Source organism: Poecile atricapillus, chromosome 2 (assembly GCF_030490865.1).
Source record: "Poecile atricapillus isolate bPoeAtr1 chromosome 2, bPoeAtr1.hap1, whole genome shotgun sequence".
Lineage (NCBI taxonomy): Eukaryota > Metazoa > Chordata > Aves > Passeriformes > Paridae > Poecile > Poecile atricapillus.
In genome coordinates, this window is record NC_081250.1 from 130330411 (window position 1) to 130358302 (window position 27892).

Sequence of the window (27892 nt, forward strand, 5' to 3'; positions counted from 1 at the left end):
CACATGGTATAAAGGAGTGAGTCAGCTTTAAAAATATTTATGCAGTGCTCCTTAAAAAAATAGCATTAACAACAGTAATGCCTGTGGAAGATCCACCCATTTTAGTCATTATAATTATTAGTAAAATTACATCTCCCTGTTACTTTACCATTCTGAAAATTGTTTGGCTTCCAATCCAAATCTGTCCACGTTATTTTAAATAAGGTTAAATCCTTTATGAACTGTTATTGTCCCCTGTAGGTGCACCCAGTCAATTCATGGATGTTTTCCACTTTCACAGGTTATTCAATCACCTCCCAAGCAGTGGGACAGTCTCAAGAGTCTCCACGCAGAAAAAAAAAATACAGCTAATAGGGGCCTTCTGTGTATCAAATGAAAAACCTCCTTAATGTAGTCAGGCTAGTACAAAGGTAAAATAATTACAATTTAATGTATTACCATACTTTAGAAACACTTAAAACAGGGTGTTAAAGTTCATGCGTCTAGATAGACATGCTCTCCAAAGTCAAAATCATGTAAAACAAGAACTGGGCCATATTTAAGTAGAGTAAGACCTCTCTATTGCACTTCTGTATTGTCAACAGACCAAGTGTAAGTGTAAATCAAACTAAGTCTGACAGTGGAGCTCATCTGCAAAGACTGCATGTGGCCTTTAGGCTACCACACCCCACCCTGTCCAAAAATACAATGGCTACTGAAAATCTGTTAATACTGTGAAACCCATGGAGCCCAAAGGAATGCAAACACATAAAACCTTATTTCACTGAATTAATATGAAAATAAATTCAGAATTTAATAAAGTAGTGACATTTCTTTATGAATTCCTACTCCTCTAAGTTTTTCTTTTTGCACTGTATCTCAGTATAAGTGCAGGAACAAAATTCCAACTCTTCATACATCACTACCTCACTACATGGTTGTTCAGTTATACACCTGTGTCTCTGCCCTCTCTTCGACCATGTCATACAGAGGAGTGGCAGGGAACAAATTAACTCCAGGTATTCTAAAGGTATGAGTATCGATTTTTAACAGAAAGTATAAGCTGCTTCCCAATGAAGTAACTCCTGTGCTCCTAACGCATAAGCTGGAGTTGCAAGGTAAGTGACAGAATGTTGACGTATTCTCCCTGAAGTTAGTGATAGATTTTATTCAAATTTTACCTGGTGTGGTACTTAGAAGTTTCTAATCTTATTACCCAAGTACAACAAAACCTACATAAATTACATTTACATTTGTATACTTTAACCGATCAATTATTTTCAGTCATTCTTCTATCAGCGGCTACTTCACCTGCTGGCAGATATACCTCATTCATTAATAACCCAGACTGGCTAACAAAAAAACAAAGGAATAAAAAGGGCTAATGGCTCTAAACCTGAGAGAAAAAAACAAAATTGCCTTACATACACATTTTTTAATTTTCTTGCAGTAATATGTCACACACAAAACACTTGCACCTTTCTTATGGCACAATGAATATTTAAGAAGTCCTTCAAGTCTTAACTCAAAGAGGTGCTTTACTGAATATTGTCTATTGAAATCCACAAAAAAAAAGAAACATTCTTTCAAAAGGAACAAAAAATTTACAATTGTACACAAAAAGTCTTGAATTTTATTGAAATTTCAAGTCTTGTATCAAACAAAAGCTTTTTCTTCAGACAAAAATATTCTCTTGGTGTCCTCCAGATACCAGAAACTCTGAATTGGTCCATTAGTGACGCTGTTTTCTTTGTCATCTTCACAGAAGTCCACAAGGTTGAGCTGTTCCACCATTAGGTCTTATTTTATCGTGTGAAGGAACGTACATGACGACCTCTTCCACTGCCTCCACTAACAAATTTCCCTCTTGAGCCACCACTGCTACTACTATTAGCACTTGTCCAAGACGGTCCAATTCCTCCACGGCCTCTGGAAGCACGATCGCGAGGACTCGGTCGGTAGCCTTAAAGCAAAGAAAAGTATACTCAGTTGGAAAAAAAAAAAAAAAAAAAAAAAGCCCTAGGCGGAGTAGCTGCTGCGAAAGCGTAAGAAACAAAACCAGGATGAGATACAAACAGCGTCTGTTTCCTCCTTTTAATTTTCACTTTTCTCTTACGCAAGCATTGCTGCTTTAATTGCGCTATGATTACCATGGAGGTACGAAGACAATCGAATGACAAAAGTCTGAGTGCAAAATTAAGATTCTGCGATCAAGTGTTCAATTCAGCAAGTTTTATGGGTTACAGGGCAGTTCGTACGAAAGCACGTGTTTGACACAGTCTCAGTGACAACTGTTCATATATGCTTAAAACATTTGCTGAATTTCAAGGTGTCTGCAGCATCCTTGCATGGTTTCATTTGTAAAGCAAAAATGAAATTCAAGGAATTCTCTATAGTTCGATGCCCATATGAATACCATGTACCTGCTGAACTTAATGGTCTCAGTGGTGGCAGCGGACCCCTGTTAAAATTGCTTTGACCACCTCTACTGTCATTGTAGGTTCCCCTGGGTGTACTCTGTGCACTCCAACTTGAGCCGCGAGCACCTTCACGACGACTGTAATTTCCTAGATAGGGAGAGAAAAACCAACACACTGTTGAGCAAACATCACTGCATTTGGGTTTCTTCCCATTTTGATCTTCACAATAGTCAGAGTGGTAACATAATATTTACACAATTCAAACAGATAAAGATACTCTGTATCAACATACCTGCAGTATTCCAACTTGAAGTCTACAAGTTATTCTGCACAGAATCAGGGGAACAGATCTCTTTATCAGGCAAGGACTCAAGTTTAAAAGAATTCACATTATCTAAAGTATTAAGACAGACTCTTATACTATCAGATTTTGTGGTGAAATAAATTCTAGTATTTTTAACTTTATAAATAGAAGTATTTTCTGTTTCTACTTTGCAAGGACTTGCCGTAATTATGGGATGGAAGGAAAAGGAATGCAATCTTGTCTATGTATTAAAGAAATAACACTTTGTAGGCTACAGTCTCCAGGTTCGCTGAAAACTGCATCTTATTCTTGTCATGATCTTCCATCCTTTTATTCCAAAGCCTCTTTTAAACCCAGAGATGTACTGTGGTGCTTGATTTCAGGAATTTCAGGATTTCATGTCACAAAGGGCATGGAAGCACTCCAAGAGTTGCTAAAACAGCTGACTCCTTTTGTAAAAGAGAGGCAGAAAGGCAGCATGAGAAGTCAGAGCCTTGTTTCAATTGTACAGCTTTGGAGGTTCTCACCTTCAAGAGAATCTTTCCTGCTGCTAAACAACTCATTGCAACAACACTGCTTCAAGAAGATCTCACACTGGGGATGATGAACTGCTAGGAAATTGGGTTAGTATTACTGAAGCAATTTTAGCATGCCTTTACTCCAGTTCTAATACAGGAACCAACATACCTTTTGAAGCAGGTGGTGTAAAAAACCTGTTCTGACTGTGAAAAGCTCCTCGTCCACGATTCCCTGAGAACCCACCACGTGAAGAAATCTTCTGTGACACTTTTGGTGGCCTTTTGGCTGGTGGTATCCCATCTGGAGCAACCACTTCTTTGCTCTCTGCAGCAACAAAATCATCCACATGCATGGAGGGTGGCCTGCTTGTGTTCTGTTTCCTCTGACGGAAGATATCATGCGGTCGAATTCCTTGTCCAAATCCTCCCCTTCCTCTTCCTCTGGGTGGTGGCACAACATGAGCTCTCTTTGCAGGCTCTATGTACTCAGATTTCCCACTGTCACGACAAACCATGATTTAGTAAGTTAATGTAACACTGTACTTCTCAGGCATTCTCCATATTTGAGACGCAATTTGAAAGGTATTTGACAATATACAAAACAATGCTGAAGACAGCGTTAACTCATTAAACACGTTTTACCTTGAAGTTATGAAGGTCTCATGCTTGTGCTTGCCAAGCTTGAACCCCTTTGTGGTTTTTGTGCGTCCAGGAGATGATGGTTCTGACAAAAATGACCTCTCCAATTCAGCTTGCAAGTCAAAGTCACTGCAGCCCTTCTCTGACAGTTCAATTAAGTCAACTTTTACCTTCAAAGAGAGTTCAATCAAAATGGTCATTACTAGCACCTCCAAAAAAAGAAAAAAAAGAAAAAAAAGAAAAAAAAGAGAGCAGTAACAAAGTAAAAAATGCAGCAGAGCTTCAGCAAAATTATTTTACCAGATCTGAACACAAAAGCAGTGAGGGGCATAGCTCTCCAATATGAACATCTGTCTTGTCACTTAATGACCTGCAATGGGACAATTCTCTTGCTTAAGCTATAGCCCTATAAATTTATTAATGTCACTTTTATACAGTTTTGGTTTTACTTGAGAAAAAAATATACTTTTTTTTTAAACTATAGTAAAAACAAAACTATATTTGCATGTAAATTAAAGTAAAACTAAAAAATAATTAAAGCAATGAAGTAAACAGAAACTGATTACTTCTCACACAAGAAATTAAGACACTGACAATTCCTTAGTTCTAAAAAACTAGGAATGCTACTGTGTTTTTCACTATTAGCTTTAAGTGTAGATTATAATAAAGTTTCAACAAGTATGAAAAGCTTTTGTGCACATAGTTTCATTTCCTACTGCCATGTTTCCCAGTTTTGTCACATCAGAGCAAATATTTAAATAAAAAAGCGCAAAGCTATCAAGATTGTGGATCTTACTGCAATGACAGAGGACAAGCAAGGAGAAGAAACAAAATCACATTCTTTTCTACATTTAATACAAATTGATGAAAAGCCTCAACAGCAGTACAAAAGCAGTTTGGGACTGACACAGCAACTGTTCTCCTAGGGTACTGCAAAAGATCCCAATTTTGTAGCGGCTTCCAAGTCAATCCAAAGTCATTTGATAACCCATTTAACAAATGCCAACCTCTCTATCTGGGTCAAGTTAGAAAGGTGAACTCAGGAAAACAACCATTTGGCCATATGAATTTCTGATGCTACTCGTTCAGATGAACCCTCATTTTTAAATCCACTTCAGATACGTTAATGAAGCCTTTTACCATATCCAGGTCAGTGTCTATTTCTTCAGCCTGAAAGGGTGAGAACCACATGGACTTCAGCTGGTCATCCATCACATCTGCCAACACGTACGTAGTCCTACAACAAAACAATGCCAAAGGCCTGTTTGGTTATGAACCACAGCCAACTGCAAGCATACACAGCACCACAGAACCTGGGGTGAACACCACTGCCTTACCCTTGATACTCACGTGATGTTAAATACATTGGACTAGTGGGTAGTAGTGACAACAGTGCTCTTTAGATCCTGTTTTTAATATACTTAATTTATGTATGCATAAATTACTCCATCACAGGCAGACTGCTGACACACTCAACCATTTTACCTGTTGTTAAACAAATTCTGAAGAGAGTCTGGTGCCGAAAGAGTAGGTTCAATATCTTGGTCACTCAGTGGACAAGAATCACCCGCTGATTCCAACATCTGTCTTACTCCGACAATGTTGTCCAGTAAGGATTCAAGGCCATCATCTTCCTTAGAACGATCCTATGTCAACACAGAACAAGTCAGATGTTTTTCCTCTCCTCAGAGAAGGAGTAATGTTTTGCTTACTTATTAAAAAAGGGGAAGGTACTATACAACATTCTATCCAGCCACAAATAGTGAAGCTGAGACACCTGAGTACACAAACAACAGCAGAGGGCTCCTAGGTGTGGTATTAAACAAACCATGTCACCACATGCACATTCCAGGTTTCATTCCCAGCTGATGCAATAGCCTTTGTAACATCCCAAGGAAGACACTGCCCCAGGTTTTATTTAAGAAGCTCTCTGTTAAAGCATTCCAATGTGTCTGCCATTCCTTATTCAGAACAACTGTGGCTTTTCATCCCTTAACTAATAGATGTAGGCAGCCAGAGAAGGAACAGGAGGGAATATAGCACTTGAAAGTGTGAAAATGAAGTGAAAGTGAAATGAAGTGTGATCAACAGGCTGTGGAGCAGCTGTTTCATGGGCTCTCTTAAAGTAGTCATCTACTGCATGACTGCCATCAGTTACATAGAATCAGATTTGAATATCAGACTTAGGTTTGCAATTATATTATAACTGCAAATATTAATAATAACAATAATATAATTAATCACAGAAAAGTTGGTTGCACTGAATTCTGCATGGCCTCTAGTCCAGTCCCCACCATCCCTGCTTGAAGCAGCTATCAAACAAAGGCAGATCAGGTCAGCCATTACTTCATCCAGTCATGTCTTAAAAAAGTTCCAGTGACAGAGAGCCCACAGCCCCACTGACCAGTTCTTCACTTTTCTCTCAGTGATTCCTCACCCCCACCCCCCCACAAATGTCAACCTGAACCTCTGAAGCCACAATTTGGGGGCATTGCCCTTTATCATCTGGAATTACCAAAATAAGTTTGATTCCACCATCTTTGTTACTATCTCCCCAAACAGCTGTGGCAAACTCTGAAATAGCTCCTGAGCCCTCTACACCAGAGGCTGAACAAGCCCAGTTTCTTCCTCCTCTCTCTCTAGCACACATGCTGTAGGTCCCTGACCACCTCAGCAGAACTCTCTTCAGTTTCCCCAGGTCTCTCTAGAGCTGGTGAGAGGGCAAAGCTGGTCAAAGGTGAACACAACACTCCATGTGAGAGCTCAGCAGCATCCCGTGGAGGGAGACAAGGCCCCTGGATGTGCTGACCATGCTCCTTCCAGGATGGATCAGAACACACCCTCACCTGTTTCTAGTGACCGTGCACTGTCGGCCCACATTTGACCAACATAACCACCTGGCCCTTTCCAGCCCAGCCTGCAACAAGGCGTGGGATTATCCTGCTTTCACTACAGACCTTTGCATTTTTCCTAATGAACCACAGAAACTTTCTGCTAAATTAATCCTAAAGCATTTATTGATGGCTCTCTGGATTGAGGCTTTGCTGTATGTCAGATTAGTCACTCCCCCTCCTACTGGCATCCACAGATTCACTGAAAATGTATCCATTGCTCAGGCCTCTGATGAAAACATCCAACAATATCTGGCCCCCAGTATTAATTCCACTTGTTACCAGTCACCAGTAACATTGAGCCACTGCTAAAATGGGGTTCCTGTTGTTTATTACACTAATAATCTGCTTCACCACTACCCTACACCCTCTGCTTGTAGGCATGTGCTGCCTTCCATGACACCTTTAACTGCCTGGGCTCTCAGGATGTGCTAATAGAAAACTGCAACATCAACTTGATTATTTGAATTCTTTTACCATAACATGTTTCTCCAGATCAAGAAGCAGGTTTTCTGGGGTTTCTTCTTTGTTCTGCAGTAGATGTTTTAACTCTGCAGTGGTAAGACCCAGTGTTCTGCCTGAATGGGATCCATCTGTTTCCATAAGGCTTCCATCATCTCCACAACATCCCTGAAATATTTAACAGGGAATAAGTTGGGGGATAAGTACTCAAAAATGTTCAGTACTTCTGGACTGCAAACCCCTTTGAATTCAAGCACGCATTAGAGCAACTCTAGCAAAATTAGTTATCTCTTGATTTAAAAACAGTACACATCAATACAGCAGCTCTCTAACAGGATACCGTCAAGCTAAAACTGGGACACCACACCATACTATTCACTTAGGAAATCAGTATGAACCGATATGCCATTCTTCCTACTGAAAAACCTTCATACTGACCATACATCCTGCCCAGCTTTCACAGATTTCATTAAAAACTAAAGACAGCACTAACTCACTACTGATGGAAAAGCCTTACCCAGCAATCTGCAGAATCAACTGCTTTCTGAAATAATTGTTCCTGAACAAGCCTCACGCTGCAGATTTCAAAAAGATGCAGCTCAGTTTAAGCATTCAATACATATTCACTTACCAGCGTATCAGAGTTAAGAATCTGTCGCATAAAATCCAAAAATGAAGAGGCCAGTTCACCTGTGTCTTTGCTGAAACTAGTTATTACTCGCTTTAATACAGTGTACAGAGCATTGTTGTGTTTTCTTAGAGAGCTGTTTTAAAAATAAAAAGAGAAAATACTTTATTAGTACACACATTGTGACTATTCCACCATAACTGATTATGAGAAAATGACATATATGCAAAATAAACTTGGCAAATTTTACAATTATCAAGTTCAGCCATGACTACAAAGCCAGAGCTTCATTATTTTCTCTGTACTAGACTCCTGTTTTCACCAGTACTGTCTCCAGATATTTCAGGCTGCACATATACCGCTATATATACTACCTCCGAAACATTCAAGAAATTACAATTTCATCTTTGGCAGAAAAGAGACCGAGGTACAGAAATATGTGTTTGCACAAGGACCTTAGGTATGAAGCAGGGTCATTCTTGCATCTACAATTTCACTCCATCCCATGATGTCCAACTGCAGAAAACAAACTGTAAAGGCTACACAAACAGAAATAGCAAGGCTGTGCACTGAAGCTGACAGCTGGACACATGGGATCTGTAACTTGCTCATTTTTCATTGGTGATTGTAGGGCTTCTTGCATCCAACAGCATGACTTTTAAGTGTTTTGAACAACCTTGTATTGATACGGCTCCTTTTTCTCTCTGCAAATATCACTTTTTTGCCTCTGCACTTCAACTTCAGCGAACAAAACAAGTCCAAATATAGGACAAAGAATCAAGTGTCAAAACAGCACAATATTGTCCAATACATGTATGTATTTTGTTCGCAGTGAGTGAAGTTAACAAAAATAGTCTGGAAAAAAATCAACTCTTTTCTAAAGCCATAATTGTCTGGAGGTCGAAACACTCAGGGAAGTGTAAACTGAATCCCCTAAAAATAGAGGAATTAAAAACAGTTCTCCAATGTTCCAGATGAGAGCTCTTTGAGTGTCTCAAAAGGGAAAGAACAAGAGCACTATAACTCGTTCTAATCCTCCCACCTTGGAGTGGGGAAACAGAGTGTACAAACCTGTTTTCAATGTTTTGTCTCTTTCTTGAAACTAAAGTGATTCTGTATGCATACTGCAAAAGTTATTCAGAGGGTGAAGAAAGACCAAAATACTGAATCAAAACACTGAAGCCCCAAAGAGAAACAAAAGTTTAGGTGCCTTATCCTCAACATTTTCTTCTAAGCATGTTTTTAAACAATTTTACAATTGTTTTAAAACATGCTTAGTAGAAAATTAAAATTTAATTACAATTAAAATTTAGCTATTTTCAGCTGTCAGTGATATCATAAAAAACCATACCTCTTCAAGTGGTAGAAGCCATAATCATGCTCTGTAAGGAACATCATTGTTCGGATGCATGTCAGCAGACAACTGTAACTGCTCTCAGAATTTGTTAATGTTTCCATCAGACAATCACAAATTAAGGGCATCAGCTCTTTGCTTGGTAAGGAGTTGGAAAGCTGCTCTAATTCAGACACTGAGCCTTCTGTTGAACTTGGTAAAATAAGTGCAATATCCTAAAAGAATGATTATTATACATATAGTAAAAATGCATTCTGTATGCCTGCAGTAAATACAAACCTTACATGAAGTCAGAAGCACTAGGTTCTTTCACTATCATAATTTTATTCCAGTATTTCAGTTATTATTGACCAGCAAAATACTAATCTAGAGTATCCTGTTTGTTCAGTTCTGTTAAGGGTTACAGACCATTATTTATTTCTAAAACATAAAAGCTTCAAATTCTGAAATATTGCAACAGAGCTAAAATTAAAGCCAAATAGTCACTGGGTAACATACACAGTTTCCTACCTAGATATAGTCAATATGCCTCAATCTCAAAACACTGGTCAAAGAGGCTGAAGTTCCTTGGCTGGTTCAGCCTGGAGAAGAGAAGGCTGAGGGGTGACCTCACAGCAATCTACAAGTGCCTTAAGGGGAGAAGCAGAGGGGCAGGTGCTCTCCTCCCTCTAGTGACCAGCGACATGACACAAGGAAATGGAATGAAGCTGCATCAAGGGACATTCAGGTTGGACATTAGGAAAAGGTTTTTCACTGAGAGATTGGTCACTGGAACAGGGTCCTCAGGGAAGTGATTAGGCATCAAGCCTGTCAGAGTTCGGAGAGCATCTAGATGACACTATTAGTCACGGTTTAGTTTTAGATATTCCTGTGAAAGGCAGGGAGTTGGACATGATGATCCTTATGGGTCCCTTCCAATTTGCGATAGTCTTTGATTCCGTGGTTCTGTGAAAATTAAGCGGCTGCAGAGACCACCTAAGAAGTTTAGGACTTTCTGTCACTTGCGTATTTTACATAAAATAAAACAAGATTAATTTTCCCAACAAGTTTGTATGGAGAGATCTTGTTTATATGCATATGGATGATTATCTCTACTGACCAACAACAACCAAATGTCTTTTGTGTAACTGGGTAAGCACTAGATCAAATGAATATATGCACTAGTGAGACAAATAATGACATGCAAATCTGTGCACACATTACTGAGAAACTACAAGGCCAGTCTATGAATCAATTTTCAACTAACATTTCTTACCTTGCTCTAGTAACTTCTGCTTTTTTTTAATGGAGGAGTTTTACAGTACCAGCACAGCATACATATATTTGGAGTACATTTTCAAGAGGTATCAGTTAGACTACTAAGTGATACATATTTATTTAACTAGGTAAGAAGTGAACAGTGATAAGCTTTGTCAGTGGCCCACATGGAGAAATGGGATCCCTCTGTCAGCTGATGGGACAGGAAATCTTTGTGCCACTCAGTTTCTGGTCTCTAATGAGCTACCGGAACAGTGCACACAATGCAGAAGACATGTCACAAAATAGAAAGTATTTACATTCAAGAACAAGAAGGCAGCACGTCTGCCAAAGTAGTCAACCAAAATGAGGTAAAAAATGTTGAAAAAAAAGGGGTACTTAAGAAACAACCTCATTTAATTTGCCTCCTACAATAATCAACATACATTAGGCAATATTATATATATATATATATAATATGCATTAAATATAGGAAATACCTGATCACAGAGGGACTGCAAAAGGGAAGTTACATATTCAGCACACTGTTGATGAGTGACATTGTCCCCAGCTGATCGCATCAAAGACAAGAGCTCCTGGAAAACCTCTGCATATTTTTCATCTCCTTTAGTAGTTCCACTGATAAGATGCAAAATAGCCAATTTACAAGCTTTATGTGAAGCCAGGGCATCCAATAAAGCAAGCAGTCGAGTGGTCTGTCCAGTGTACTGCTTCTCTTTATCTTCTGTGTTGCTGAAAGTGTATCAGTGCACTGTTAAAAAGCTGTTTTAAAGTGATCTAAGAAACTATAAAAACAACCATCACAGGAATCATATAAACCTGCATTTTAGAAAAAAATCACCTAGTTTGCATACTTAAACTTACAGTTCCATTTACTTTTTGAAAACTGCTCAACTTTCACTAAAGAACTTCTGGTCACATCATTAATTAATCTACTATGTATTTAACATACTGTATTGTATCTAATTGTGTAAGATAAATATGCTGTTACATAAACAGTATCTAAGTGTACAATTATGCTTTAAAGAAAGAGTACTCATAGTTTCAAAACCCTTTGAACCTGTATCATTAAACTTCCTCCAGTTTACAAACATCTACACACATATGTAATCCCAGTACAGCAACCTTTACTGGCCTACTCTTCTTATTTATGACATACAGGTCCTTAAAAGCACTTCACAGGCGAGATGAGGCTTTGTAAGGACAGCCTCAAGAAAATCTTCCTAAAATACTTACCATAAAAATGCAACATGAAACTGTCTACATCAAAACTTAGAGGTATGAGCTGGTTCTCTTTCAACATTAAGCATTATCAGGACACAGTATATAGCACTGGAATGAGAATTCATTGATCCCATGATGAATAGTATTTCCAAAAATGTTTTCTTCCTGCTAAATCTACTGCCCAGAAGCAAGGTGAATTTAACAGTTCATTAATGGAATCTTAGCAAGAGAAAACAAAAATACCTTTGGAGGTCTTCTACAATTAGATCCAATACCGTCCTCATGATGAGAAGAGCAGTAGGTGAAGCCAAGTCACACAGCTGAACACAAATCCGCCTCAACATATGCTGAATGGGCTGGCAAGACGAACCGGAGAAAGATCGAACGATCTCTTGTATCAGCTTGGCCTGCACGTGGAGGTGCATACTCCACAGCTTCCTGGTGTTGAGTGCCACTGCAATATCATGGGCTTCAATTACCTGCAGGAACCAAAGGACAGGAGGGTTTTTCCTGTCAATTTTTATGATAAGACCTGAATTCTATCACAATGTATAAACAAAGATGAAGTACAAGTACTGCCCTCATTAAAAATAGGGAATGCCATTTTCATTGTCACTAAATCACAGGGCATGAGCCAGCAAATTAGGTATTCCTTCAGAAGCATGGATTATCACACATCTTTTATGCTTACTTATTAAAGATCACAAATTCAAGATCCATGACAAAAGAAAGAAAAGCCTTAATATACCAGCATTCAGAGTTAAATTAAAAGCTTCAGAATCAGTCATTTAAGTAACAGAACAGGAGTCTAGATAATCTCACAAGGCACAAAAGAACAACATATGACTGCTAACTTAAGAAAAATGCTCCAAATAACACCAATTTTGTTTCTGCTGAAAAAGACTTATCTATAAAGAATCTGTATGAGCACAAATGTTTTACAACAACTTTAATTCATCCTACATCATCATACATGTATCTGTTTTTCCCACCACTACAAAAATGGTCAAAGGGTTATATATAAATAGTAAAAATTCTTTAAATACATCTAAGTTATACCTGAGTAGTCTGCATGGGCAGTGGAAGAGGCAACAATTCGGAAAGCAATATAAGTCCAGAGAAAAAGCCTTCAGGAATTCTCAAAATTGATGAGAGAACCTCCTTCAGCATTAAAGACCAAGTATTGTTCGCCAGAGTTTCCTCAGAAATGGTAAGTTTTTCATTAACACCTTGTGTAAAAGTCAGTAAGATATCAACAATGTCATTCTGGATTTTTTGTTCATCGCTATCTAAGCGGCCTGAGAGAGGAATGGAGCAGAGGAGCATGTGTAAGGAAACGAGTGCTGCAGGAACACGCATGTCCTTGAATTCAAAGGATCCACCCCGCAGCAGTTCTGTTAGCATTGTTTTAAGGAGAGTAAGTGTACAGCGGGCCATGGAAATGGTAGTAACTCTATGCAGCGTGGTGCCCATGTTGACGTGGAGTCGCCAAGGCTGAATAAGGATGCTGTTCAGCTTCTGTAACACCCGGATGAAGGTGTCCATTCCCTCAGAAGAGAAGAGCTGAATAACTGCAAGATTCCATTTAAGGTCCTTCTGTTGACCTGTACAGAAAAGAAATAACATTTCTGTATTTCTAATTTCTCCTGGGCAATCACAGTTACACTTTAGCCAGGTTTAAGTAGAAGACTCAGAAAACTAAGATTTGTACTTCAACCTGATGTACAAATACATCAGCCATACCTTCTACCAGAGGTGGTGGGCATGCAATATGACAAAGAACACGAAGTGCAGTGGGAAGACCAACTCCATCTGGGGTCATCAAACTGTCAATATTCTTTTAGGGGAAAAGAAAAAGAAAAAAGGAATGAGTCTGTATTACAAGGAAGGCCTTAATGAGTATATTGCTTGCTTAGTATCCAAATTCTGTATTTCTGTAAGTATATCACAAAATTTAAGTTTAGCTATTTGACCTTTTGGTTAGCAGTCATAAATAAGGCAGAAACAAAAAAAACAAAAAAAAAAAAGCATTAACATTTGCATTGTGATTTACAAGAAGATAAAAGATTTAAATAACTAGATCTTTGCATCATATATTTATTTTAGATTTTGTTTCAATAAATATAACAACACAAGACCCAGCCTAGCTCAAAAGCTTTAACAGAAACGTATCTTTTGGATAACAGTATCTATTTCTAAATACCATATATTAGTACATATCTAAGACAAAAAATCAGACTACAAAAGGTCTGAACTTTTGAACATAAATAAAAGACAGCATCTACCCATATTTTACTGACCTGCTTGATATATTCAATAAGATTTGGAATACAATTTATTTCAAATCTAAGATTTTTCAAAGGTTCAAGCCACTTGCTGAGCTCTGGGGAAAAAAAAAGACAAACCTTAAGTCAGTGAATTTATGATCATAAAACCTTTTTCAATCAAAATGTCCTTAATTTACACAATAGGTACTAAAACCAAGTGTGAAATTTGTGGGGCACATAGTGCAGCTGTACCCAGCTAAAAAGCACCAACAAAAATGAAACTTCAGGACAGGCAATATGATATGCACACTCACAATACTTGGCTCAAGTCAATCGGAAGACAATTAATTTTCATCTCATTTATCTGCATTATCTGTAATTAAACATTTTTTACAAAAGACACTAAGGGGCACTGTCAGCTAAAGTAAAGAACTAAAACACATTCCCCTTAATGTATAGAATAGGTTATTACAAACTGAGTACAAAACTTTTATTAAGTTCCTAAACAGAGCCAATCTCTGCCCTGCACTCTACTCATGCTAGAAGTCCTTACAGATTATCAATCTCTCCTAGTCTAGAATAACCTGAAAGTCCCTGGTTCCTAGGACAAGAGATTTAAAGATTTAAAGCCGTTGTTCCTGAAAATATTTATAAGAACATGAATATCAAGTGGATATGAATTGACGACTCAGACTGATTTCATGATTTAATAAACTAGCCCTGCTTCTCATGAAGCGGTCTGATGATCAGGTAAAGAATAAAAATAAGAGCATAACAATAACATGACATAACATTTTGAAACTAAAACTTTGAAGAAGTCTGACTTCTTTCACTGCATTTAAGTTCTGGAAGAAATTATTGGTATGTCTACATGAGATGGTTAATCAGCGCAGAGCACAACTCTGGACATCAGAGTTTCAACGTTCAGGTGTCAGAATAGTCCCCAGCAGGGTTTTTCTGAGTGTCCCAGGCCTGATCTGTAACTCAGCACAAGCTGGGAACACAACAAGACCCAGTTTGGACATCAAAAGATGTAGTAACAGGGTAACATGGACTATTCCATGCCAACTGACCTAGACGCTTTAAAGCGGTCCCAGGATTATTTATTAGTAAAGATCCTGTCAGAATATATCACTGTCCTGGTTCCAGCTGGGATAAATAGAGCTTATTTCCCTCCTAGTAGCTGGTACAGTGCTGTGGTTTGGATTTAGCATGAGAACAACGTTGATAACACACTGATATTTTGGTTGTTGCTAAGCAGTGCTTTACCCTAAGTCAAGGACTTTCCAGTCCCATGCTCTGTGAATGAGGAGTTGCAGAAGAAGCTGGGAGGGAGCACAGCCAGGAGAGCAGACCCAAACTGTCCAAAGGGATATTCCATACCATAAGATGTAATGTTCAGTATGAAAACTGGGCGAGTTGCCTGGAAGGGGCTGATCACTTCTTGGGGAGGGGCTGGGCATTGATCAGCAGGTGGGCAACTGCACAATGCATCACTTGTTTTCTGGGGTTTTATCTCTTCTCTCCTTTTTATTATAATTATTATTGTTGTTATCATTAGTATTAGTATTATTATATGTTACTTCTTTTCAATTATTTATTTTCTTATCTCAATCCACGAGCTTCACTTGTTTTTCCCTGATTCTCCTCCTCATCCCACTGAGGGGTGGGTGGCAGAGTGAGCAACAGTAGTGTGGTGTTTAATGTCCAGTTGGGGCTAAACCAGAACAACAGTAATAGCAAACAAAAAAGCAAGATTCAGCTCACTGACAAGTTAGTCACCTTTACAGAAATTTGCTCTTCTATTATCAACACAGTTTGAGTAGTTCCAAACTTCCTGTAATTATCCAAAATTCATGATAGCTATTTTACTTGAAAAATAATTTAACTATAAAGAATTTCCTATTTAAGCCTCATTAACAGAAAAAAAATTGCATATTATCTCAGTGACTCAACTAATCAGATCCAACTGGAAAAGTAATTTCATTATCCAAGCCAGACAACTATGAAGCACCAATTATTCACATAAAAAATATTTCTTCTATACATTCAAACAATTCAGTTGATAATTACACATACTGTACCTTGCAACTTGGTGTTATTTTCATCTGCTTTACAAAGCTTCAGCAAAGGTGCTGAGTGCTGTTCCAGCATTTGGACATCACTGGAAGATTGTACCACCAGCAAAACAAGGATGCAGGCATAATTATAAGCAACTGACTTCTTAGACTTTGAATCTCTGAAACAACAAGGATTTTCTTTAGATCTCAGCTAATACAACTGGATATCTGTTAGATTTTCATTATCTGACCCTTAAAAATCTACCTACAGAACTTTTACACTCACCAAGGATTGCCCCATATAATTATCAATTAAAGAAACCCATTTTCCTCCTATGCTTTTTGAACACTCTCTGCTGCATTATACACATTCATATTTGCTTCAGCATCAACAAACTATGAGATCCAGTCAAGTGGCATGCAAATATTTCTGTGTAAATTCATCTGTTTCACAAATCATTTTAAAATCACTGCTGCCTAAAGTAGTACAACTGCCTGTCCAGAGAAAACAATGACTGTATTTAACATCTCCAAGAACTTGAAGAATTGAGAGATTCCTACCCCAGAGTAGTGTGCAGTACTCTCTTTACCCAGTCAAACCTTTTGCTTGTTTCACAGGCAACATTTTATGCTTGAATGGAAACTGCCTACTTACTGATTTTGTCACATAACCAAAAGTTTGCCCTACATATATTACAAGAACTTTGTTGATGACCTACACAGATTTGGGGTACTAAGTACTTGACTACAAATGACAGGCCTGATTTTGTATTACATGCTTCTACTTAAAAGTTCTCTTGGTTTTAAATAAAAACATCAGGATCTAAAAGAAAAATATTTTAGATTTACTGAATAAGAGATAGGTACTTTTAAAATGAAAAAAACCTAAAGGAAATAAATAAATGCATACATTACCCTAAAGCTTCTTTGGAATAGTACTCCATTAAAGTAATAAGACTTTGGAGATTTTTTTCCAGACTGAATACATGAGCCACAGCAGATCTTCCCACAGGGTTAAAGGTGATCAAGTAAAGGTTGTGAAGTGTTCCCAGCAGATCTGAGTGGTCAGTCTCCTCGCTGGCTGTGCACCGCTGGAAGTGACAGAACAATTCTGAAATGCACTGCAATGTCTGTGTTGAATGGAGGAGCCACAGGGCAAAAGTGTCCTCGTTGGATCCATCTGACTGCAGACCTTCCTCTTGTTCTGGATCAGAAAACTGACAAAGTGCTCTAACCAACAAGTTTGTTGCTTCGTGCTCAGAAATAAAGAAAAGAAGACCCTTCTGTGACTGTGCCAGGAAACGCAATATATCTCGGATAGCCTGAAGCACACCTGGATGTGCACCTGTCACTGGAAGAGACAGTAGCAACGTAATGCATTCCAAGAAATGGTGACTATGAAGATATCTGAAAAAAAAAAATAAATCCAAAACCAGGAAAACAATCAGAAATGCTACAAATATTTGTCAACACTGCACAGTAACATTATATAAAACTATGTATCTCCTAACTTCAGTACTTATTGCTCTGTGGACTACAAGAAATAATAACTAATTATGAAGTACTACAAAATTTAAACCTTGCAAAATGTAACTGCTATACAATTTACAAGAAATATGTCCTAAAAGTCTGATCTCCATAAAAAAAACACAAACAAAAAAAAAAACCCTCAACCATATCTACACACAGAACAGGACGCTGTATTTTATTAAATTGCCTGCATCTGAAAAACCCTCAATGCCAAATTCAATGTTTTAAATGTGCTAGGAAAGCAACCATTATAGCACATCTAGCAGGCAATTTTTGAAGACTCTTTGCATGTAGATGTTTATATTCAGCCATGACCTACATCACTGCTACTAAAGAAATCTGTCAGCATTTAGAGAAACACTTTCTAGAGAAAAACTTGCCAACAGAGTAAGAACCCATGGGATGTTTTAACTGGCTGAAGGCAGGAAAGCCTCAGCTTCTCTGTCTGTGCTGTGAAAGTGAGCTACAGTGATAAACTGCATGACCTTTTCATGAATCTGAGGCTGGTTTGCATCTTACCACATCAGACAGAAGAATTCCAGATCTATTTTATCCATACACAAAGACATGTTCCAAGATGTCAAATGAAACATTCTAGATTTACAACCATTTTCAAACAGGACAGCACCTAGCATAACCTGTCAGCATCTACGAATGCAACTGAAGGACAAGCACATTACCAGTAATAAGGAGATGTTAACTTCTGGCTAAGTGCATTCTAGGTCGATTGAAAGCCAAGAAAATGACAGGTACATTAACTTATCAAACTCTTTCAGAACTTATATGCACAGTCTAGAATCTTCCAATAAGAATTAAGTGAAATACCTAGCAAAGTGTTAATTAAAAAAGTCACCCTTGAAATATATCTCTATCAAGCTGGAGGAAATAGACTCTAGAATCTGAATTTGCAACTGCCATACCTAAACAGGACAGGGTAAGGATCATCCCTTTCTGGAGGGCCTGTAATGCGTGCCATGGTCGGGAAAGATTTCACAGGTGGCTGAATCATTGTGTGAGGAGCAGTTTCCATCAAATGAAAGATCTCTTCAAGAAGACTAACAAGTTTTTCCATGTCTCCTTCACTTATATTAGAAGATTCTAAAAGATGATCCATGTCCATAGGAGCTTCCACATCATTTTCATATTCTTGGTTGGTTCTTTCAAGTCCTGACAAGTCCTGGTCCTGTTCCGGTTCGGTGTGATTAGGAAGAGGAGGAGTGTTCTCTGCTAACTGATCTACCACCTTTTTAATGTCTGACAGAATCTCATAGAAGTGACATTTCTGGAGAATTGCGGAACCAGCTGTAACAACTCGCACAGTCTGATCCAACAGTATGAGTTCCAGGAGTTTCTGATAACCACTTTTTTCATGTGCATCTGTGCCACCTCTTAGAAACATTTCCATTCCCTCAGTCATACTAATGACACTATCCAAAGCTTTAAAAGCATTAAGTTTAAGGGAAGATGATACATGATCTGCAAACAACAGTTCAAACAACACATTAATAACTCCTGCCTGCAAGAGTGCCATTATTCCTTGAGTCCCACATTCTGCTAATGAAGATACCAATTTGGTCCCAGCTTTCAGCTGTCGAACATTCAAAGCAATGGGCTGTTTGAGAGCCACCTGAAGGTTTAAAGCTTGCAGGGTCCAGTCTACTAGCTGGGTAATATAGTCTTGCTTTGTGTCTTTCACCAGCAGGTAGCTCAATTCTTTTACTATTAAACTTGGAATTTCTTCTAATGCAGTGACCCACTTTGCACCCCTTTCCTCCTGATATAATTCCAACAGTTCAGTTAATTTAAATGAGCCTTCCACTGCCCCTGAACCTTCTTTTTCTTGATCTTGGTCCTTAATTTTAGCAACTTCATTTTCAAATACACTCTTGTAAGGGCAGCTGAAGTATAAAAGAGGTCCAAGCTCCTTTTCAAAAGGTTCATATGTCACAGGAGGCACAGATGCCAGATCCTCAGGAGTATATTCAATATCAAAGCTTGGATACTTAAATGTTTCACGTTCCAGATCAGCAATTACATCTTCATCACTTGAAATCTGCTCATAGCCATCATCTCCTAAAAACAGAAAGATTAAGTTACCAAATCAGTTATGAGTAAACCAGTTCATAACTGCAGAAAATATCTTCCTAATACAAAGTACTGATTCATTTTACACAAATATTACTAGCTAGAGAACAATCACACACTAACACATACAAAAGCCTTCTCTTTCAAGACACAAGTAGAAAGTCACATCTGACAGGTGTTTTTTATGTAATAATGGAGTCATTTAAAAGAATATATAAAGCAGAAAGTTAAACTAGAGTACAGATTACTACAAGTACACTGCCCAATTTTCTTCCAATGATTGCATCTATCATAAAACTTTTAGCCTGAAATTTCTGCATAGACACGGGTGTGATCTTTAAGTAATACAAGACGATAACTAACTTTATTACATGAACAACTTCATTTGTTTTTTACTGAATCTTCCACCACTTTCCTACATTTTCACATAAAACACAAGATTGAATGTTCATTCTTACCTATAAAACTGTATCTATTTTTCTCTATTTATAGAAAATTTTACTATAAAGGAATAAATATTCCACAGGAAAATATTGTTCTTGAGAGATGTCACAGCCACAAATAAGAACGATGCAATAACCAAGGGGAAAATATTCAGCTCCCTTCACACATACTCATCATGAAGGAGCTGCCATCAAAATTTCATAAACCTCAATTTTTTTTCTAAACTCTTTACAACTTACCATCACCTTCTTCCTCCTCTTCACCCTCTTCTTCATCTTCATCATCTTCTTCCTCCTCCTCTTCTTCCTCATCGGCAATGCTCTCTACTGTATGACCATCATCATCATCATCGTCGTCATCATCCTCATCCTCATCCTCCTCAACATCCACATCATCATCATCCTCCCCTTCTTCTGGTTGATCTTCCTCTACTTCTCCATCATCAGAATACTGGCTTTCTTGATGAATGGATGTTCGATCAGGAGAAATCGGCTCAAAGTAATCCTCCCTATGGTCCACATCATCTTCTTTTTCCCCAACCACTAAAAACAAATACAAAGTTTCAGAAATAAGAGCATTTTTCTGAAATCCAAAGATATTGAACAGGACTGGCCCTATGAGTGGATCCCATCTGACCCCATATACCAGGATGAGCATTCCCTCCTTGATTACTAAGGGTTCATTCTGCCCCATGTCTGTCTTCCAGCCCAGAGTACCTGGAAAGTACCTGATGTTCCTTTTAAAGACTGAGGCAAAGAAGTCATTAACTACCTCAGCCTTTTCCACATCCTTTGTTACGATGTATCCCCCTGCACCCAGTAAAGGAGATTCTCCTCAGCTCTCCTTTTTTTTTGCTTATGTACTTATAGAAATATTTTTATTGTCTTTAATGGTAGTATATATGCTTTAGGTGTCTGCATCACATATAATAGAGATACAAAAATAGCATTTTGCAAATCTTCATGTGATTTGACTGAAAACAATCACTTAGTTCAGCAAGACTATGAATATGTAGAGTTCTTGGCACTTCTAACCAATACGGAGACTGGGTAACTTGGCAGATGCTGCAGAATAATGGAAAAGGACAATGGATACCAGAGCCAACAGAAAACTTACATAAAACATGAGCAGCATGTTCAACAGTGTATTGGTTAACAACCAATATTCTCAATCTACTATCTTTAAAAATTATGTAAATGAACAAACCCAAAACTTTTTTTTTTTTCCAAATCCTAAAACTGATTTCCTAAAACTGAATCTGTCCAGCAGAAGTAACTGCAGACAAGAAATTTCACACTGGCCAGGAACACAGAATTCTGCCTCCTCTAAGCAGTGATGTGCAGCAAATAAAATACAGTCTCTTCTCATTCTACCTGACACTGGCATAGGTTCATCCTCATCATCATCAGGAGGAGGAGGGCCTGGAGGTGTCCTTGGTCCCCTGGGTTGTGGTCTTGGAGGACTGCCATTGAACTGGTCTTCTTTCTCTCCATCAACTGTATTTATTGGAAAAATAAAAACTTGCATTTAATGAAAGCACAGGAATAAAAGCAGAAAATTTTGGGGTTTCAGTGCAACTTTTCACTGGGGAACACCATTGCCCAGCTTTTATTTTATCTATATTCTGCATTACATGAGGCAACTTTCTAAAGTCACTTTTGATGAAGCAATTTTTGATGTAAACAATAAATACATTAATAAACAAGCTTATTAACACTACTCATTATTTTATGTAAAACTTACTTTAAACTTATATGAGTAATTGCCAATTTTGGTTTTGACACCACTCATATTGTAACCCTATCAATAATATCTGAATTGCTTTAAAAAAATAAGTTTACATTTTACTCAACTGGTTTTTACGGTTTGCAATTGTTTTTTACTGTACATAGTATTTAAATTTAGAAGTCTTTTAGCCATACTTTGAATCATAGTTCTAATTTTAAATCTAAAATCAAAATTGAAGCAAAAACTTGACCATGGATTCTATTCATGGCTGTTCTAAAACCAGTGCCAAGCACTCTTCTGTAATATATTTTACACATCAGATACGCAAAGTTAACTATGACTGTAAAATTTTCTTGTTATGATTTTAAAACTATTCTAATAACTTTTTTTTAATATTCCAATCATCTACATTATAATGAATTCACACAAGTTAAACTGCATTTTGACCATTCAAAGTAACTAGCAACAAATCAAATAAACCACTCTCATAAAAATACTGGATGAGACCCTAAAACCACTCAATATAAATCCAGAAGAAAATATGAAACAAAAGATATAATAAAGAAAAATGAAAGCCACTGAAATCTAAAATGTGGAAGGACTGGGGATTTGTTCTTCTGACGGGATACTGTAACACTGATTTGTAAAAGAAAAAATCTCTGTCTTCTCCCAAGACTCACCATGTTTTGGATTCCTTTTCAATCCAGGCTGTTGCTGGGGAGGTGGAGGCGGAGGGGGTGGTGGAGGAGGTGACTCTCTCTCATGAGTTATTACCCTGTCAACTGAGCCATATATTGCCAAAGTCAGACAATTGTACCACCCTCTAAGAACCAATCCATCTGTGTTGACCTGTAGGTTTTGAAAAAAAAAAAAATTAAAAATAGCCCTTAAAGACAACTTCTGAACAGTTACTCTAGTATCACTATATCAGCATCTGCATAAAAGTCAAAAGAAAAATCCAACATTAAAATACCTCTTTATCCCACATTTTGAAAACTGAGAAAATGTTAAACACATCAATCATTGCCACAAATAATCTTTCTCTAAAAGCATTCAATTCCTTGCAGCATATACATTGACTAGATAAATCCCTCATCTACTACAGCCTATTAATGAAAAAAAAAAAAAAACCACAAAAAAAACAAACCAAAGACAAAACAAAAAACCACAAAACTCTAAAGTAAAGAGTATCTAAACTACAGGCAGGTTTTAGGATAAGGTCCAAAATAATGAACATTTTACACAGTGCTAACACACCGCATGAAACCATATTTACACCTAAATGACAGATATGCAGGGAAAGAAGAGGTTTAAATCACATTGCATTACCTTTGCATTTGGCCTAAAAATAATTGAAGTGTTTTCATCATATTCAAGGCTGTAAAGATACAAAGTAATTTTTCATTAATATAAAGCAAGTTCACAGAAATAAAACACAGCAGTACTAATCACACAAGCCAACAAAACACTGAACAAATGCATACAATAGTGAAAAATCACTTCTTTCTATAGAATTCTTTGCATTAATATATACGGGCTCTGTAAACTTGAGAATAACAGAAGCTTTTCTTACTTTAAGTATGAACCTCTGTCCTTCTACACAGATCAGAGGAAAAGAGTAAGAACACCACTGGCAAAATCCAAACCAAACATGAAGATCATGGAAGATTTAGGATTTTCTATTGTGCATTCTCAGCACTATAAAAATTTTCAGGAAGAAAAGATTGGGAATGAAGTCACACATTAATCTTGAAAGAACTTACCTTCCTAGCCGATCAAAAACAGGGGCACTTGGTTTGCTAACATTGTTGAAAAACAAGTCCAGTTGAAATGAATGGGGGGATGTCTCCCTAGGAACAGAATAAAAGTAAAATTAAATTATATGAGTCCCTTATCAGAGTATGCAGGACTACCAATAAAAAAACCCTACAAAATTATACTGTTTAAGTAACACCCCAAAATAATTACAAGTTCACAAACACATGAATGCATTTTACATTTTTACATAGGAAGGCTGATTGAGATACGAAAGTTCAACAAAAAAATAAGAGGAAAGTTTTCCTGAATCTGATACCTGGTATCTTTCACTTACCCATAAGCTCTGTTGTCAGGCAAACTTGTGTGAGCTCTCACTCCTGGAGGAATGACTCGGACTTCGTTTATGTAAACCACACATGGAAAACGGACCACATCAATATTGGTACTTTGCTACAAAACAAAGAAGAGCAAAGTCCAGGAAATGTAAAATGCAAACAACATAATGTACTCGTATTCTCTACTAAAGGAACATGTTGCAAGCTTGGTAATAAAATTCAATTCTGTAAAAGGCTAAACACTGATAAATGGTGTTACACAGAAAAATAGCGTTATTAATGTAATCTTGGCACTTTTCATATCTTTAACACTATTTTTTCATAGAAAGTGTTACCGGTTTATTTACTTAATTTACTACCTTTATTTGCAAGAATCTCTTAACCAGTAACAGGTTGTTGTTTTCCAGACAGAAGGTATGTGTGGTGTAATTCTAAACATTAGCAAATTTCATATTTCAAGTATAATATTAAGAATTATAACAATACTTTGTCAGTTTTGCTAGATCTGTATAAAAAGTCCACAGGATATTTATTTTTCCAGTTTTGCAACACCTGAAAACCTTTAGCAAATATCATTCCTCTTTACCACACAGAAACAGCAAGTATAAAGAATTCTTACACTCTCCAAAAAGATGTTTGAGCAAACTAGGAAGTTATCAAACTTACAGCGATTTTCCATGTAGCAGTTACTAAATAATTAATGCTGGACATCTTCTCTCACTAAATTCACTGCATTAGATCCTATTACATTTAACCTTTTTTAGCATATATATGCTCATAAAACAGTACACACATATAACTTAATGTTCAATTGTAAACATATAAAGACTTTCTTAAAAGCTCAGAATCATGTTTCCAATTAGCAAGCTGAATTAGCATAGATAGGAAAAAAAAAACCAAACCACTGATCTGTCTATTAACACAACTAAATAATGAACATTCATCTGTAGTCAAAATCTATCTCTTTCACCACAATCAGAAAGCAAATGAAACCAGCAAAAAGCAAGTACTACAAGTTTTAGAAAGCTAGTAAGCAATGAAACAGACAAAACAGAGTTTTAAAAACAGCTTTTAAGATACAGTTTGGGGCATGTGTCTTCTAAAAAATCTACACAGACATTTTTTAACACACAATACAACACCTTGGCCTGACATGTGGGCTGACATGTTAGAAGCTGGAAGGTGGAACCAAGGGAATCCTGCTAGGACAGAGAGCACAGATGCACAAAGAGGAACAGGGTGAGTGCAGCCTGCACTGGAGTGAGGGCTGTGGGAGCTCATCTGTGCCTCTAAAAAAGATCTGAGTCATGCAGGAGACAGATTTCTGGAGGAAGGGCTGCTCTGGGGAGCTTCATCCCCAGGAGCACCACCCAAATAAAGACAAATTCCTCTTTAAATGATACAGGATTATGCACTGACAGCCATGCATCAACATCACCAACACAGCAAGTGAATTCAACCCACTTTTGCTGCCAAGCATTAAAAAAAGACCCTACATCAGAACTGCTCAACAGCAGTTAAACTGCACAGCTAAGCCAAGTAAGTAATTTTATTCAAAAACACAGCAGTACTTTTCAAGAACTGTAAGTTCCAGTGCAACACTCAAAATCCACAAAGTGGAAGAACTGGTGTAACATAAAGAAGGCTTTCAAGAAACACATAAAATACATAAGGTTCAAGTTTGGACAATGACTGATAAAAATGAAAGTGACAGAAAATTATTTTAAAAGAACACGATTAAAAATGTTCAACAAGAGATTATGGGGTCCTGGAGAGGAATAGGAGTGGCTACTGTTTCTACCCAGGGAAACAGCACTGGGCAGCATTCCCCGCCTAACATTGTCTTAAATAGTGGAATTAAAAATACATTTGGGCCTAGCTGATCCAGACAGCTAGAAGACTCCTGCATAACTTTCCAATTGCATTTGACCTCAAAATACTCCATTTTATTTCCCTAATGCCTATCCATGAACACAGTCTAGTTACTCTATGACTCTGAACCGTCTTTCTCAAGTTACAGTACACAATCACTTTTCCTCCCCCATTCTTCCTCCAAACAGCACATCAAGCTCAGCCCCGGACAAACCTGCTGCAAGACCAGCAGTTTCAAAGATGCTCAGGATCCCAACAGCCTCAAAGTGGAATACTGGCACGATCTACCACTGCCAAAAAAACTTGAAATACCCATACTGAGCAAAGTAAATAAGTCTAACGGAGTATCTCACAAACACACAAATATTCCTCCTCATCATCAGCTACACAAGAGCATCAGGAATGTCGCAAGCGGCAGGGCATGGCCTTCTAGTCGACTTTTTCCATTATCGCCTTCTCGAAGCACGTTTATCTTCTTTGTTCTCCCCTCTCCTCCACTCCCCGACACCTCCAAATCTCCACTCCTTTCCCACCACCCTCGGCCCTCTGCCAGCAGCACCTCGGGCTGCCAGAACCGCGGCTCGAGCAAGGTTTCGTGTCAGACGAGGCGGAAAGGAGGCGGCAGCCCGCCCTTGACGGCACCTGCCTCGGTGCTGCTCCTGCCCGACTGCCGCCGGGGCCCGCCCCAGCGGGGCTTCCGCACGCCCGGGAGGCCCCGGCGCGAGCAAGGAGGCGCCGGCAGTAGCCCAGGAGAAGGGAGAGGAGGAGAAGGGAGGCGAGAGGAGACGCAGACCCGAACCCTGTTTTACCTCCGCGCTCTGGTGCTTGAACGTGTCCAGGAACAGCAGCTCGGTGGCGGCATCCGCCGCCATCTTGGCCGGGCCGCGGGGGATGCGCTTCCGGCGCGTGAGCGAGCGCTTCCGGGCCGCGCGGGGCGGGTCCCACCCGCCCTCAGCGCCGGGAGGGGAGACAGCGCCGGCGTTACCTCAGCACTCACGGAGTCACAGAATGAATTCGGCTGGAAAAACCTCTGAGGTCGTCGGATCCAACCTTTCACCTACTAAAACTCGCGCAGCAGTCGCGGTTGTGAGCAGCGGGGCGGTGTCCGCAGACCCAGCCCCCGCTGGTCGTCACCGCAGTCCGCGCCGAGCCTTTGGCTCCGCTCTCTTTCCCAAGCTCGCTGCTTGTTAATTTCAGCCCCGCCTGAGAAATTTCCTTTGCAGGTTTTGCCGTAAAACAAACTCTTTTCAGGCGAAGAACTTGTCACTTCCCTCAAGTTCCTGAAGCACAATTCCTATCAACCTTTCCGCAGTGCCAGATGTACCTGTTTAGCATCCGCTGCCCTTCTGCAACAGCACTCAAGGAAGAAAGAAGGAAGGAGAAAGAATGAAAGAAGGAAGCTTCGGGAAAATGGAGGAAATAAGTAAGAGAGCACATGAGTCTCTTGAAGTGTTGGGGGCGGAGGGCTGTGAGCTCCTTGGCAAGAAGAGTGGTGTGAGTTGTTTCAGAACTGCTTTGTTACAGTAAATGAAACAAAAGGACACGTGGTGGGAAATCACCAGAACTAATACAAAAATGACAGAAAAACAGTTACATTGAGATTAGCAAAAGGGCTGGGCAGATAGACAGCAGGAGGAAACAAAATGATTGCCAGAGAAGAGATGAGTACAGCGGCTGTGTGCTGGGAGGAGCCTTGAGAGGTCGCTTTGCTCCAAAGCACCCCAGTACCGTCCTAGAGATAACAGCACCGATGTCATCTGGAACGTGACACTTCGTGAAAAGACTATGCTTAACCAGGCCCAGGACAACGGAATGGCCAGGGACAAGTGACTGGAATGGGAGTACGCAAATGCCAAGACCCTGGGCAACAACACAGGAACCTGACCAACTGGTGCATGTTGTCAAACCAGATGCTGCAAGTAGGCAAGAAAGAGGGTGGAATGGGAACTGTGACTGGAAAACAGGTGGTTTAGGGAATGTATTAGCCAAGAAAGAGAAAAATAAAAGGTAATCGTTCTACAGTAGTAATTAGTGACAAACAGCCTCATAAACAAATGAATAAATAAAACAAGGGTTAGCTAGTAACCCAAAAGATATAATGGGAATTAAAAATACTTCCAGGGTACAGTTTCACCTT

General features: G+C 38.6%; 1 protein-coding gene across 1 annotated transcript; it reads right to left on the reverse strand.

The window, feature by feature from the left end:
- Positions 1-1592: 1592 nt before the first annotated feature.
- Positions 1593-26645, reverse strand: VIRMA (vir like m6A methyltransferase associated). The gene is made up of 24 exons (XM_058832052.1): positions 26565-26645; positions 23883-23998; positions 23554-23640; positions 23120-23168; positions 22471-22639; positions 21436-21558; positions 20302-20604; positions 18454-19606; positions 16919-17410; positions 16028-16182; positions 13977-14059; positions 13420-13513; positions 12736-13280; positions 11920-12155; positions 10932-11184; positions 9193-9410; positions 7845-7977; positions 7229-7381; positions 5346-5506; positions 5001-5097; positions 3864-4030; positions 3391-3719; positions 2403-2546; positions 1593-1942 (listed from the first exon to the last, which is right to left on the reverse strand). Exons 1-24 carry the CDS (start codon positions 26625-26627, stop codon positions 1785-1787), a joined length of 5481 nt encoding a protein of 1826 aa, XP_058688035.1. The 5' UTR covers positions 26628-26645; the 3' UTR covers positions 1593-1784.
- Between the last annotated feature and the right edge of the window lie 1247 nt (positions 26646-27892).

Coding starts and splice junctions, on each gene's coding strand:
- VIRMA (XM_058832052.1), bottom strand. CDS start 26,627: ATGGCGGCGGATGCCGCCACCGAGCTGCTGTTCCTGGACACGTTCAAG. Junction 13,281..13,419: donor CCCACCACCTCTGGTAGAAG/GTATGGCTGATG, acceptor TTTTCTGTACAG/GTCAACAGAAGGACCTTAAA. Junction 7,978..9,192: donor GGCTTCTACCACTTGAAGAG/GTATGGTTTTTT, acceptor TTTTTAAAACAG/CTCTCTAAGAAAACACAACA.